The sequence below is a fragment of the Cherax quadricarinatus genome, chromosome 48 (genome assembly GCF_038502225.1).
Source record: "Cherax quadricarinatus isolate ZL_2023a chromosome 48, ASM3850222v1, whole genome shotgun sequence".
Lineage (NCBI taxonomy): Eukaryota > Metazoa > Arthropoda > Malacostraca > Decapoda > Parastacidae > Cherax > Cherax quadricarinatus.
The window spans coordinates 21,638,098-21,653,084 of NC_091339.1; the positions used below are offsets into that span (position 1 = coordinate 21,638,098).

The 14,987-nt window shown below is 41.7% G+C and overlaps 1 protein-coding gene across 1 annotated transcript in view; it reads left to right on the forward strand.

Moving 5' to 3' along the window:
* The window catches only part of tnc (tenectin), a 192,435-nt gene that overhangs the window by 160,297 nt on the left and 17,151 nt on the right, over positions 1–14,987 (forward strand). The window contains exons 5-10 of the mRNA XM_070094802.1: positions 337–399; positions 7,897–8,003; positions 9,617–9,704; positions 11,233–11,402; positions 11,850–11,997; positions 13,097–13,402. Of these exons, the coding sequence (XP_069950903.1) occupies positions 337–399; positions 7,897–8,003; positions 9,617–9,704; positions 11,233–11,402; positions 11,850–11,997; positions 13,097–13,402 (882 nt within the window). The remainder of the gene's footprint in view (positions 1–336; positions 400–7,896; positions 8,004–9,616; positions 9,705–11,232; positions 11,403–11,849; positions 11,998–13,096; positions 13,403–14,987) is intronic.

The following is a 14,987-nucleotide window of genomic DNA, read 5'->3' on the forward strand; positions in this document are numbered from 1 at the left end:
TTAACTGGATAATTGACAAATTGGCTGATAAACTTATTGATTTGTAATTTAATGGGCTGGGGGTAATTGATGTATTAATTGGTCACTTGGTTGAATTAATGATTGGGTGACATGTTGATGGAGTAGCTGATTAATCAGTTTAATTACCTGACTGTGTTCGTGGATGCATCTCCAATTAAATGGTTGTAAGAAAAAACTTAGTCTATTAATATATCATACTTTTATATAAATTTAACATTAATTCTTTTTAATATAACGTGCGTGTGTGTGTGTGTGTGTAAAGGTGTGCATGTAGACGTTGTTATTAATACAATGTTTTCATTTCTCCTGGAGAAGGGATGATCGGTCCTCTCTTCAGACACAACGGTCCCCAGGATGCTGCCTTGGCTACTGACGGAGGTGAGTCCCTAAGAATCTCCATCCCAAGCCCTCTCAAACCCCTGCAGTCCCATAAACCCACAATCCAAGCGTTTTCAAACCTTTACAAATCCCCTGTATAACCTCACACTTCCACAGTGTCAAACACTTTAAAAAATCTATAACCTTAAACTCTTTCAAATCTCTACAATCCTATAAACCCACAATTCAAGGTCTTTAAACCCCTACAATCTTACAAGACAATAAATCTCCAATTTCATATACTGTTAACCCCGAACAGTCATACAATCCTACAAACTCTCAGTAACAAATATTGTCAACTGTTAAGCTTAGACAACTCCCAAGTTCAACCCAAAACCCCCATCCCTCATCCACAACCCCTTCCACCAACGCTTGACTCCCAAGTTCAACCCAAAACCCCCATCCCTCATCCACAACCCCTTCCACCAACGCTTGACTCCCCATCCATCAACACACTCACCCATCTACCCACTCAACATCCACCCACTTACCCATCCACCCACCCACCCACTCATTCATCTATCCATCCATCCACTCACTCACACCCGCCTACCCACGCCCACACTTCTCATCCAGCCATGACAAATAAGGACGATGTTTGTGTCACACCAGCACGGGTCGTCGAACTTACGCACTAACCACAGATTGTCTTTTATTTTTTTACGGTCCGTATAAAAGCGCATATTTTTTATATCTTTAAGATAGTTGTTTATGTCTGTTACGCAGTGTTTATTTCTGTCTTTCTCTCTCTCTCCCCTACACTGTCACACATTTTCTCCTACTCTTTCACCCCTCCTACCATTCCTTCACTCCTCCCCCTTCTTCACTCCTCGTCCCCCTCCTTCACCCCTCTCCCTCATTCACCCCCTCCTCTGGCCAGTAGGCTCATGTAACCACTCTCAGCATTCCCGCCTCTACACTCTGGTATGTCATCCTCACAACTCCAGCCTTCCTACGAAAGCTTTGCGTCCTCCTCTGATGGGACAGGCCGTCCTGAGAGATGACAGTCCCTAAGTGATAGTAACTCCAGCTCTGTTGCCGTAGCTGATGAACTCTTTGCTGGAATACTTGACGATATTATCATTGCCCTGTTGAAGTCTTCCCAGCTCAGGTTGACACATTTCAACACCTTGTATTAGTATCATCCTGAGTGATGGAATATGACAGGAAAACATAGCTTTTGTTCCGCTGTGTAACTCTCTTATAGAACAGGGAAGCAGCACACTGCTAGTGTATTCATATTTATTATTAAAAAATAAAAGACATCCCACATTCATCTCCTTTACTCCACATTTCTTCACACCCCCCTCTTTATCTTACATCTCTTTATCACCTTTTCTTTACGCCACTTTGCATCGTACCAGTGATGATTCATGTCAGCGAAGACTCGTTATTCACTGTGGTCATTATTTACATTGCCAATAAAGACTAGTTATTCACCGTGCCCGAGGGTGAATACCATGACTAGTTAGTCTGACTACCCTGCTGACGATACACTGCTTACCACACAGATAATGAGATCTTGTTAAAACCCATGCTCTCTCTCTCTCTCTCTCTCTCTCTCTCTCTGTCAGGGTTGCTTGATCACTTAAGAGATATTTTACATTGTATTATAGCTGTGTGTGGTGGGCATGGGTACCAGGATGCTACGAGCATACCCAGGGTCACAGTCATCCCTGCTAAGGTATGACAGACGGGGCTCCTTGGAATGACTGACATCAACTGGGTTACGAGAAATATCCTTGACACCTGTCCTAGGAAGAATTCACCTTTACTAGCCAAGAATACTTTAATACCTAATATAGGTGTTAAAGAAGGCTCCAAGTGTTGTGTATACTGAGATACATATCCCTCTTTGTATATACACTGCTTCTCTAGTGAGAGAAATACTAAGAATATATACAGTATGACGATGTGAGTGTGGATTTTGGCTTAATAAAAGTAGTCTTTCCTACCGCCTCATCAATATTAAAAGCTTTACTAACGCGGTAATAAAGATCTGTTATTAATGTTTGTTAAGGTGAACGTTTAAATTCAAGAACAAAAGGAATTGTTAATAACTGGACGAAGAAATACGGAACAGCAATTAACGTTTTCTATTATACTATTGAGAGGGAGACATGTATAAAAAAAGTTAATTAGTTATTATAAATTTGGCGAGGTCAGTTTAATTACCGCGGATAACTGAGGTGTGTGTGTGTGTGTGTGTGTGCTCACCTGTATGTGGAGTCATAGCTCCTGGCTATGTGTGTTTGCATCGACTCTTTCCTTTTGCCCATTTATGGGGGGAATAGGCGCCTTGATGCTGGTGAAGGGCTCTTGATCCAAGGAATCCACTACTACCTCATTTGCAACCACCGCCACTACAACCATCACCACTAGCACCGTATTTACAATCACCGCCACTATCACCATCAAAAGCACTGTATTTACAATCACCGCCACTACCACCATCACCACTAGCACCGTATTTACAATCACCGCCACTACCACCATCAGAAGCACCGTATTTACAAATCACCGCCACTACCACCATCACCACTAGTACCGTATTTACAATCACCGCCACTACCACCATCACCACTAGCACCGTATTTACAATCACCGCCACTACCACCATCACCACTAGTACCGTATTTACAAATCACCGCCACTACCACCATCACCACTAGCACCGTATTTACAATCACCGCCACTACCACCATCACCATTAGCACCGTATTTACAAATCACCGCCACTACCACCATCACCACTAGTACCGTATTTACAATCACCGCCACTACCACCATCACCACTAGCACCGTATTTACAATCACCGCCACTACCACCATCACTAGCACCGTATTTACAACCACCATCACCACTAGCACCGTATTTACAACCACCACCACTAGCACCGTATTTACAACCACCGCCACTACCACCACCACTACTAATCACACTCGCCCTCAAGGAGGCATTAGTCATAAAATCAATTTCCTGTAATTGCCATTAATCAAGCAAGAGGGTAATTAGCAGGGGTGGTAGTTGAACATTAGCTACCGTGTGATGAACAACGTGGAGTGAACACAATTAGATAATGACCAGCGTGTTTCTTAATGTCTGTCTGCAAGTGATGGAAGGAAGATTTCTGCTTCGATATTCTGAGATGATGCTCTCTCTCTCTCTCTCTCTCTCTCTCTCTCTCTCTCTCTCTCTCTCTCTCTCTCTCTCTCTCTCTCTCTCTCTCTCTCTCTCTCTCTCTCTCTCTCTCTCTCTCTCTCTCTCTCTCTCTCTCTCTCTCACTCTCTCTCTCTCACTCTCTCATATGAGTGTGGACAACACTTGGACAGTCGATAGGTGCGCCTCCCCCCCACCCCAGCATGAAGGGACTGCAGGCTTGAGTGAGGATGAGAGGTGAGGACTAGTGAGTGTAAGGGTTATTGAGGAGTTAGGACTGGAGAGACTGTAAAGACCTTTGCTGGAAGTCAGTCAGTGACTTGTATCATGACAGCTGTGTATGTGTGTGTGTGTGTGTGTGTGTGTGTGTGTGTGTGTGTGTGTGTGTGTGTGTGTGTGTGTGTGTGGTGTGCTTGCAGGGGTCGGGTCTCACCTCCTGGACCTCTCCTCTCAAATTGGTCGCTATTGGGTTAACTATCTCTCCTGGCTTTATGAGTCTTACTATACCATTAGTAATGCCTAAAATCAGTGCTGGATCAGCCGGGCTGTGGTTCGTACGTTGGGCTGCGTGCAGCCAGCAGTAACAGCCTGGTTGATCAGACCCTGATCCACCGGGAGGCCTGGTCGTGAACCGGGCCACGGGGGCGTTGATCCCCGGAATAACCTCCAGGTAGACTCCAGGTACCTATTCTCAAAGTTACGTATGGATCCTGCTTCCACCACTTTGCTCCTTACCAGGTACTCCACCAATTTTCTCTTCATTATCTTCTCCATAGCCTGTCATGCCGTGCATGCCAGTAACTGTCTTTAGTTTAACCATACATGTCTATCGCTTTTCTAATATACCGGAGTAATGTTGGTTTGTTAAAGATTTTAGCTAGTGATTTACAGAGTACTCCAGTTTCCTCTCTGAGAACCCAAGGAGAGATATTATCTGGTCCCATTGCTTTCAAGGTATCAGGGTTGCTTAGAAGTGTTTTCATATCAGCACTCCCACCACTCCATCGCACTACCATTGATTCACCACCTGCAACACTGCAATTTTGACACTGCCACTTAGATATCGTCTCCTGCCACTGCCTTCCAACCATAAGCTAGCCAAAACTGCCGCCTCTCAAGTATTCCCAGGAATAAATGACTTAGGCATGTTTATGCTTGTTCTAAATGGCATATTGACCCCCACGATAACACAACGTGAACTCAGGTTTTAATAGCATATAAAAAATTTAGCGATACTGTGTTTTCAAGATCAGAAGTAATCAAAAAACTTCAATGGGATCTTGATGAGCCTCGTAAGGAGGTATTCATCAGGTCATCACAGCATTACCACCCGTGGAATCATTATAACATTTATCATATGAAAATAGCAGAAAAACTACCTACCAGGAATTTTTCATAATATATAATACAAATATGAACACTTCGTTCCATAAGAAGATGCAGCGTAGGAAAATTCGACACGTGACGAAGATGTTATCTACGGTGAACAAGACGTTAACTGTAATAAAAGTCCCTTCAAGCGTTTTATTGACCATTGATAACACGGGGAGGAATATTGAGTTTTGGAGAAGGGAGAGAGAGGGGGAGCAGAGAGGATGGGAGGGAGGGAGAGAAAAAGAGAATGAGAGGGAGGGGAGAAGAAGAGAGGATGGGAGAGAAGGGGAGAAGGAGAGAGAATGTGAGAGAGAAGAATTATCAGGTAATTTGTAAATGTTACGTATGCGTTGTATGGGTGTGCACACTAAATGACTGGGCACTCCTTCCTCTCTACTTCTCTCCCTCCTTTCCTCACTACCTCTTTCTGTCTGTCTGTCTGTCTCTCTCTCTCTCTCTCTCTCTCTCTCTCTCTCTCTCTCTCTCTCTCTCTCTCTCTCTCTCTCTCTCTCTCTCTCTCTCTCTCTCTAACCCTTAACTAGCAGGGCAGTATTATGCAAGCAGTAATGGCGGCCATTCCCACTTCACTAGTCGCCCCTACAAAATGGTGCTATTAAGAAGATTAAAACCCCACCTGAAAGGTGATCCGACACGGTAAAGAAAACCAGAGAAAGACACTTTAGTTCACTAAGTGAGTCTCTCTTAGATATAATGGTGTATAAGTGCCAGGATGAGAGGTACATGGGGCGTTGTGTCCGGCTGGAGAGGCCGCTTTTGTTTGAATAACTACACATGCTTGTCTCTTTTCTTCTCATATTTATATATGTAACAGTGGTAGAGGATCAGAAACTGCACGAAGGAACAATAGATTCATTCGATTACATTACTTCTTTGATATTTCTTACGTGAAATTCATTTCACGTTGTATTTTGTACGGGAATCTACACGCATATGAAGAGATATTAGATCCGAAATTCTAATGTTTATATACTTATACAATCTTCATACACGCTGTCACATGTACGTATATGATAGTAATATTCTTATAGGCTATCAAGTCGTAATAAATTTTATCTCAACCATCACTACACCAACCATCACTACACCAACCATCACTACACCAACCATCACTACACCAACCATCACTACACCAACCATCACTACACCAACCATCACTACACCAACCATCACCCCACTATCATTCCAACCACTATCCCACTCCCACCACAACCCAGCAGCGACCACAACCCCCACCAAATCCTAACCCCCCACCCACCCCAGCCATCACTCCCCTCTCACCAGCTGTTGTTAAATTCCCATTTTACTGCACATGAAGCACATATTGGTATTTAATCTTTCCTTTTAATTTCAGATAGAGATAGAGAGAGAGAGAGAGAGAGAGAGAGAGAGAGAGAGAGAGAGAGAGAGAGAGAGAGAGAGAGAGAGAGAGAGAGAGAGAGAGAGAGAGAGAGAGAGAGAGAAAGAGATAGATAGAGAGAGAGAGAGAGAGAGAGAGAGAGAGAGATACTCCTTAAACATCACCACAGATGAGTCGCAGGGATGTCAAGAAGCACTTGTAGGTAAGCAAGTTTATTTAGGCACAGGTACACATAAATACAATTATCAAACATAGTGTAAATTACCCAGGGTAATCAAAAACAAGTCAAGACAAAGTGACTTATTTCCATTTATGTCCTTAGTTGTCCCAGGGTGGCATAACTTGTGTAACAAACTAGCAGAGGAGTTAGTGGAAACAAAATGAATATACATCTTGAACATTAGGCATGATCAGGTCCAAGAAGCCAGAAACCAGTCATGCCGGTTTAAACAGTCAGAAGCTTAGGGGCGGCCACTGCGGACACGCGATACAAATGACGAACTGCTAGCAATACTGAAGTGGCACGAGTTACACAGCAGTCATTTTGACAGTTTCGTTTTTTGTTGACAAAGCTCCATCTGCTCATCTTCATTACACCGTGCAGAGGAAATGACCCGAGGCTGTCACGAATCTTTGAAAACCTGCTGGCTGGCCTTTCCTCATATAGTCTCAGGGTAAAAAGTAAGGAAGGTGACCAACTGTAAGCAAACACAACTCTCTGAGTGCAGGCTGTCCCGCCTCTCTCTGTCTCTCTCTCTCTCTCTCTCTCTCCTAGTTAATTATACAACCTGGCACACCACTCTCCGACTTGGTAATGAGACAACACACACAGCACTCAGTGTTATGGTGAATATTATCTGTTCTTTGTAGGTAACGAAGCAACAACCAGAAACAAGAGAAGTGTCTCACAGTTATGCGAAACATAATATGTTCTTTGTAAGTAATGAGACAACACAGCATAGAAAAACTACCTCAGAGTTAATGTTATAGGGAAAATTATATGCTCTTTCGTACATTAGACTCCCGTGATAAATGTCATCTGTAAATATGTCAGCTGGTTTGCGCCAACATTCCTGGTTCCAGCTAATTTTTATGTGCCATGAAGCACTGCACTATGTGATAAAAGACTGAACAGTAGGGACGGACTGTAATTTAATTCTCTCTCTCTCTCTCTCTCTCTCTCTCTCTCTCTCTCTCTCTCTCTCTCTCTCTCTCTCTCTCTCTCTCTCTCTCTCTCTCTCTCTCTCTCTCTCTCTCTCTCCCTCCCTCCCTCTGTCTCTGTCCCTTTTTTTCCTCTCTCTCTCGCTGTTTATCTTTTCGAATCAACATTCTACGTATCCTCACGAATACTACGAAATTCCCAAAATCTTCACGAACTTTCCAAACCGTCGCGTTAGCCACTGGGTCACACGAAGGTCTGGAGTTTGAGACTCTCTGACCGCGGTTTAAACTCCACCCGTGGTATGGTTTCTTCACGAACCCTCGTACCGTTGGATTCGTCAGCTAATGAAAATTTAGTCTTCAGTATATTCCTTAAAGAGGTAACATTATTTACACGACGTCTGTGTTGTTGTTGCACCACCAGGTTGTTACTACCAGTTCAGCCACTACAACGAGGGTGACAGGATCGTCACCAACGAGCCCTGCCTGAACTGCACCTGTCACAACTCCATGCTCATGTGCTACCTTAAGGTAAGTTCTTGCTGCTCCCTCAGTATAAGTACTTACTGCGCTCTTAAAGCTAAATACTTCAGCGTCACCTGTAGATGCTACAACTCTACGATCATGTACTCCCTTAACGTAAATATTTACCGCTGTCTTTACGTATATACTGCTACCTTGACGTAATATACTGCTACCTTTACGTAATATACTGCTACCTTGACGTAATATACTGCTACCTTGACGTAATATACTACTACCTTGACGTAATATACTGCTACCTTGACGTAATATACTGCTACCTTGACGTAATATACTACTACCTTGACGTAATATACTACTACCTTGACGTAATATACTGCTACCTTGACGTAATATACTGCTACCTTGACGTAATATACTGCTACCTTGACGTAATATACTGCTACCTTGACGTAATATACTGCTACCTTGACGTAATATACTGCTACCTTGACGTAATATACTGCTACCTTGACGTAGTATACTGCTACCTTGACGTAATATACTGCTACCTTGACGTAATATACTGCTACCTTGACGTAATATACTGCTACCTTGACGTAATATACTACTACCTTGACGTAATATACTGCTACCTTGACGTAATATACTACTACCTTGACGTAATATACTGCTACCTTGACGTAATATACTGCTACCTTGACGTAATATACTGCTACCTTGACGTAATATACTACTACCTTGACGTAATATACTACTACCTTGACGTAATATACTGCTACCTTGACGTAATATACTGCTACCTTGACGTAATATACTGCTACCTTGACGTAATATACTGCTACCTTGACGTAATATACTGCTACCTTGACGTAATATACTGCTACCTTGACGTAATATACTGCTACCTTGACGTAATATACTGCTACCTTGACGTAATATACTGCTACCTTGACGTAATATACTGCTACCTTGACGTAATATACTGCTACCTTGACGTAATATACTGCTACCTTGACGTAATATACTGCTACCTTGACGTAATATACTGCTACCTTGACGTAATATACTACTTAAACATAACTAAAAATTGTTAGTTATATTATCTGGTGTGTTTTGAATATTATTTGTGACAGAATATTTTATCTTTGGAAGAGTTAACAGATATAATAATATAAGTCACAGTTTTTGTAATATACAATGAAGAGAATTTTTTTATGGTTTCGTGAAAACTATTTTTGTATTTGTCCATTTAAATATTAAAAGGCACGATAAATTTTCATTGGGACATTTTTAGATTTATTTAGCTAATTGTATTAATTTATATACGTCATTAGAAGGTATATTAAATATCCTTCCGGTATTCTGCACATGGCGGCATCCTTCTAGTGTTCTGTTTAGAAACTCCAGGGATCCCTGTCATTGATTAAAGTATTTCTTACGTATACATGTACTTCAATTTAGATATTCCAGGTATCCCTGTCATTAATTAGAGGATTTTGTGTTTCACATCGTGTTAGAATATCCAGATATCCCAGTCACTCATTAGTGAATTTCTGATGCATGCTCCAGTTTAGATAATCCAGATTATCTCTGTCATTGCATTTGAGAGGTTTAAGTGTCAGCAGCTGTACTAAGTACACTCATCTTCCCTGTCCCAGGTGTGTCCCTTCAGCAAGCCCATTGGTCAAGATTGTACGGTAGAGAAGAGTTCTAATCAATGCTGCCCCGTGATCACCTGTCCACAAGGTTAGTTAACATATATGTCAGGAGCTGTCACAGGAGGTAGCCGTGGCCTCCAGCTTGGTTGAGGGCTGGTAGGTAGGTAGCCGTGGCCTCCAACATGGTGGAGGAAGGCTGGGAGGTAGCCGTGGTCTCCAGCCTGGTGGAGGAAGGCTGGGAGGTAGCCGTGGCCTCCAGCCTGGTGGAGGAAGGCTGGGAGGTAGCCGTGGCCTCCAGCCTGGTGGAGGAGGGCTGGGAGGTGGCCGCCACTAGCAGTAATGTGGGAACCTGACAGAGATCACTGGCCACCTTATATCAACCACTCTACAATCATGTGGTCACAACCAACATTACACTGAGCGTTGCTACTCTTCAACAACGAGGCAAGAGGTGACTCTTATTGCTCTCATAACCTTCAGTGCTTTCATCTGGCTCTATCATTGTCATTTAAGACAAACCTCATATTTCCATTTGCTTTTCGTTGGTTAATTTTCTTCAGACTATGTTTTGGTTATTTCAATTATTATAATTGCCATCATCATCACAATTATCATCGTCGTGTCCATGCTGTTTGAAGGCGACTTGATTCTTGCTACACATAAATTGTCCTTCATCCTATAATTTGGAAATTCATTTAATCAAGTATTGAGCTTAACTTCGTTTAACTGTTGTAAATAATACATTGCCTCATGCACGTCCAGTCTCGTTTATTTGTAATTGTTGTAATTACACACACACACACACGCACACACACACACACACACACACACACACACACACACACACACACACACACACACACACACACACACACACACACACACACACACACACACACTTCCTGCTTCTCTTATAACTCTATACGTCTTATAGCGTGCCTACAGTGAGCTTAGACTGTGAGCCGTAATAGGTAGTTCCGGGGAGGAAGTGTCGATGTCCGCGCGTGTCTCAATGCGGATGAGGGAGGGAGGGAGGGGTGAAGGAGGGAAGAAAGAAGGGTGGTGGGTGTTTGGCTGAGTGAGGGAGAGAATAAATGTGGGAAGTAGGCAGGTACGTTTCACCCCAATGGGTGAAACGTCGTATAAATAAAATATTGTTTGCTTTATGTCTTTCTGCTATCACCTTAGAGAGCTTATATTGACTCCCAGTTAATACTACACGATGTCGTGTTTAACTTAATATTCACTGGTTAATATTAAATGGTATTGACTGTATTAAGTGTTGTTTATTCAGTATATCTACGGTCCTCTCACACCAAGTTTAAGTATTGCGTAATAGTATCATTTCCATTAAAGGACTTTTCTTTTTTTTAAATTTTGTGGTTTTCTCCCCTTGGGACGTGGGATGAACTTCATTTTCGTAGTATAAAAAGTCTCTATATATTCTGAAGTGTAACGGTGATATTTTTCAGATGCCTTTATGTCGGTGAAGGGATTTTGAGACTCCCCTTCTTTGGATCATATCTAATTCCCTCTCATTGCATCTTTCCCTTAGATACTAGATCCGTTTCTTTAAAGCGCCACTTGTCTAACTATGCTATTTGCTGTCGTGACAGTGCCAGTGAACCTACAAGTGATGCAGATGACCACCACCACCACCTCTCCTCCTAGCATCAGCAGCAGCAGCAGCATCATCAGCGGTAGCGGAGATACCATCACCGACCTGGCCACCGTGACGGAACACGGCTGTACCATCGAAGGAAGCTACTATCCCGACGGCGTCCAGGTCAGTCCCCCGTCCAACTTCCTCTTCCCCCCCCCCTCTCTCTCTCTTTCTCCTTCCTCTTCACCTGCCCTCCCTTTCTCATCTGCTCCGGCTGGGGTAAGGTGTGCATTCCGTAACCTGTCTGCTGGATATGAGGGAGTCAGTGTTCTCACGCCAGGGATGTTAACTGTATGCAAGCAAGTCTTAGTTCAGATTTATTGTTAATGGTATCATGTTTCATCAAGACTTCGAATTTTATTAATTGTGGAGGAGTGTATATACTCAGCTAATTGATTGTGTGCTTATTTATGTGCGTATGTGAGTGTATGTGTACCTCAGTGTCAGCTTACCTGTGTGTGTTAATACATCGGCTTATGTACGTGTCTACGCCTACAACAATCACCTTTATTCTTCCTCCTCCATATTGCATCAAATAAACACATTTTAAATAAACAAATTTCCTCGCAGGTTCCTGGAAATCCAGCCAAACCTTGCGAGTTGTGTTACTGCATCAGGAACCACACTGCTTGTGTCATGCAGGAGTGCACTCTCAAGGTACCAAGATGCGAACCCATCTTCGAGGAGGGTATCTGCTGCCCCGTCAGATACGGCTGTGGTTAGTACTCACTTCCCGGGTGAAAGAAAGTTGACTTGTTTGTTGTTGCAAGAGTAGAGCTACACTCATGGTATCTCATTTTTCGATCATTTTATTTTAATCTTTGCAATAGTTGTTGCACTCTGGTCATGGGGCAAGAAATGACTATCGGCAACTTGAATGAATGAACACGAATGCGTTCATCTTTCACCAAACATGTTCTGAGTGAATGCTTTCGTGTTCATTTCACTCCAGCCGTCTTATAAAATATTACGCTTCTCAACTACACTAAAGACTTACATCCAACTGATTCTAAACAGCTACAACACAAAACAGTTTCTAAATTTAAGAGATTTTTTGTTTGTGTTTCTTGCAGTCTCTCTTAAATTTATAGACGATTACTATATTACTTATCGTTTTTGTATCTATAAAAAAAAAACAAAAATCTTTTCTTGTCCAGCTTCTTCCCGGATTTTTGTCATCTCCGGTTTTAAGCACAATAAGGTCACTAAGCACAATAAGGTCACTAAGCACAATAAGGTCACTAAGCACAATAAGGTCACTAGCTAGCATCGTTTTGAATGGAAACTAAATGTTATTACTGATTACCCTTTAGTTAACGAACTTGAGGTATATTGTGTGTATGGATTGTGTATGAATTTTAACACCTTGACTCTGACCAAACAGTTACTAAACGCCTCTTGCGTCTAGTTATTGTTCACGTTACGTAATTGTTCACATTTGTTTAGATTTTTCCGTCATTCTTAGGAAATTAAAATTTTTCCACTAAAATTAAGATAAAATTTTTGGTTAAAAATGTTAATTTAACATAAAAGTGCTGAGTTTTTCATATTTTATTAGATCTTATTTAACTATAGCTCATATTCAATTAGTAATGTATTATCATATGCTAAAATTAGGCACTTTCACTCTCAGTTAATGCCTTTTAAATAAAAATATGTTAATTTTATTGGAACAATTTAAATTTGACAAGAACGACTGAAAAAAAATAAAAAATAAATGTGAGAATATTACGAAATATCAAGGTTGTTTATTTCTGATAAATAGTCATTATCTCTGCTTGAGCGTCACTTTCACTTGATGCACTCGTCATCCTCAGCTTATAACGAGACTGACGAGGGTCTTCTGACGACGACAACGTCTCCCTTCGCTACGGTGAATGACTCTATAGTCTTGCCGACCACCACCATGCCTCCCAGCCCCGCCGGCTGCTTCCACAAGGGAGACTTCTACGCCGACGGTGCTCTCATTCCTTCTGACGACCCTTGTGAGCACTGCTACTGCGTGCTGAGTGACCTGGTGTGTGTCATCCAGGGGTGTCTCTCTACCCTTGACGACATGGAAGAGAACTGCATCCCAAGAGCCGCCCGTGAGGGGGTGTGCTGTCCTGAAGCCTACGATTGTCGTAAGTGTTACTACACGAGTCCTGTTGGGCGGGTAACTGTGGTAAACATACTCTTGTGAAATAGTGTCCACTTGCCGCACTCATCTCAAGAGTACAAACTACTCTCATTTCAGGAGCACTGACCAAACACTCACATCAGGTCTTTTCTCTACTTGACTTCCCTGTTATATTTGAAGAAAATAATTAAGTAATTACAGTAATTACCATTTATCTAATGTGCTTTCAAACAAACACTAAAACTAATTTCTTCAGGGAAACTATTTTTTGTCCTTTCAATTTGATAGCAAATGTCAGGCAGGGAAACAGTCCTGGGTCGCTAACCGTTATATTCCTATACAGTGTTATTCTCTGGCAACACAAAGATGAAATATTGTAAATATAACATAAGACACATTAACCTCTTCTTGTAACTATGCACACATAAACACTAAGTTCTTTTGGTATAATAATTATTAAAAATAATATTAATTCTTAAGCTTTACAACGTGAAGGTGCTTGACCACAGAACCTACCCATGGATACTGGATATATCCATCAAATTTAAAATAATTTCGAGGATATATTTCCAGTGTTGATGAGTGGGTCGTGGGACCAGTCTTTAACAGGTGTGTAACACTTCCTTGCAGGCGATGGGTCAGTGTACACATTACCCATTCCCCCCCATCGGGTTCTTACTCCCCCACTCTCCAGCAAGCGTGGGGAGAGGCTTCATCCAGGGACACAATTCGGTTGTTACCTTGACACCTCGTTCAGCATCCACTATTAACACATCCCACTGGAGCTTGCACAGCTCACATCACTAACAACACAGTATAAAGTTTGGCTTTACCAGCTTATCCATTGCTATTTCTGTAATGCACATGTCCCACAGAAAATAATTTAAACATGCCTATGCTTCGACCTTTCTCTATAAAAGCAAGATTTGCAACTGCACGATGTAACTGCCTGATATATATATATATATATATATATATATATATATATATATATATATATATATATATATATATATATATATATATAAATATATATACTGTAACACAAGTTCCAGGAGCTGCTGTTTGCCTGGAACGTCCCTATGGCCTCTTACCACTTCATTATATTTTGTCAACATCACAATATTATGAGACCTTCAGGAGAAAATTTAATATAATAATATATTTGCATGCTACAACGCTTGTCATGAAGCCAAAAAGTGACTGTCAGTGACAAACTAAACCTTTCCTCGAGCATGTTACAATGTTTGTCATGAAGTCAGGCAGTGTGCCAGTCATAACATAAAATATTCTTCGCATCAACCACGTAGGTCTACGTTGTGCGAGTTAATTAAGCATGAGCTTAATTTTAGTTACAAATAACTGCTGCTCATTCTATAATTGATCTCCATTTTAAAATACCCAGTTAAACAATCGTAAAATGCATGCCATTATTCACTGCCTGAGGTGGCCAACTGAGTGAGGAATTAAAGCCTTGTATATGACACGTTACTGACAAGACTGAACTAGCACAAGTGAATCTTCCAACTAATACTTTTTATGGCGTATAGAACGTATTGTATTTACGGAACGACCCGGCAAAGGACTAG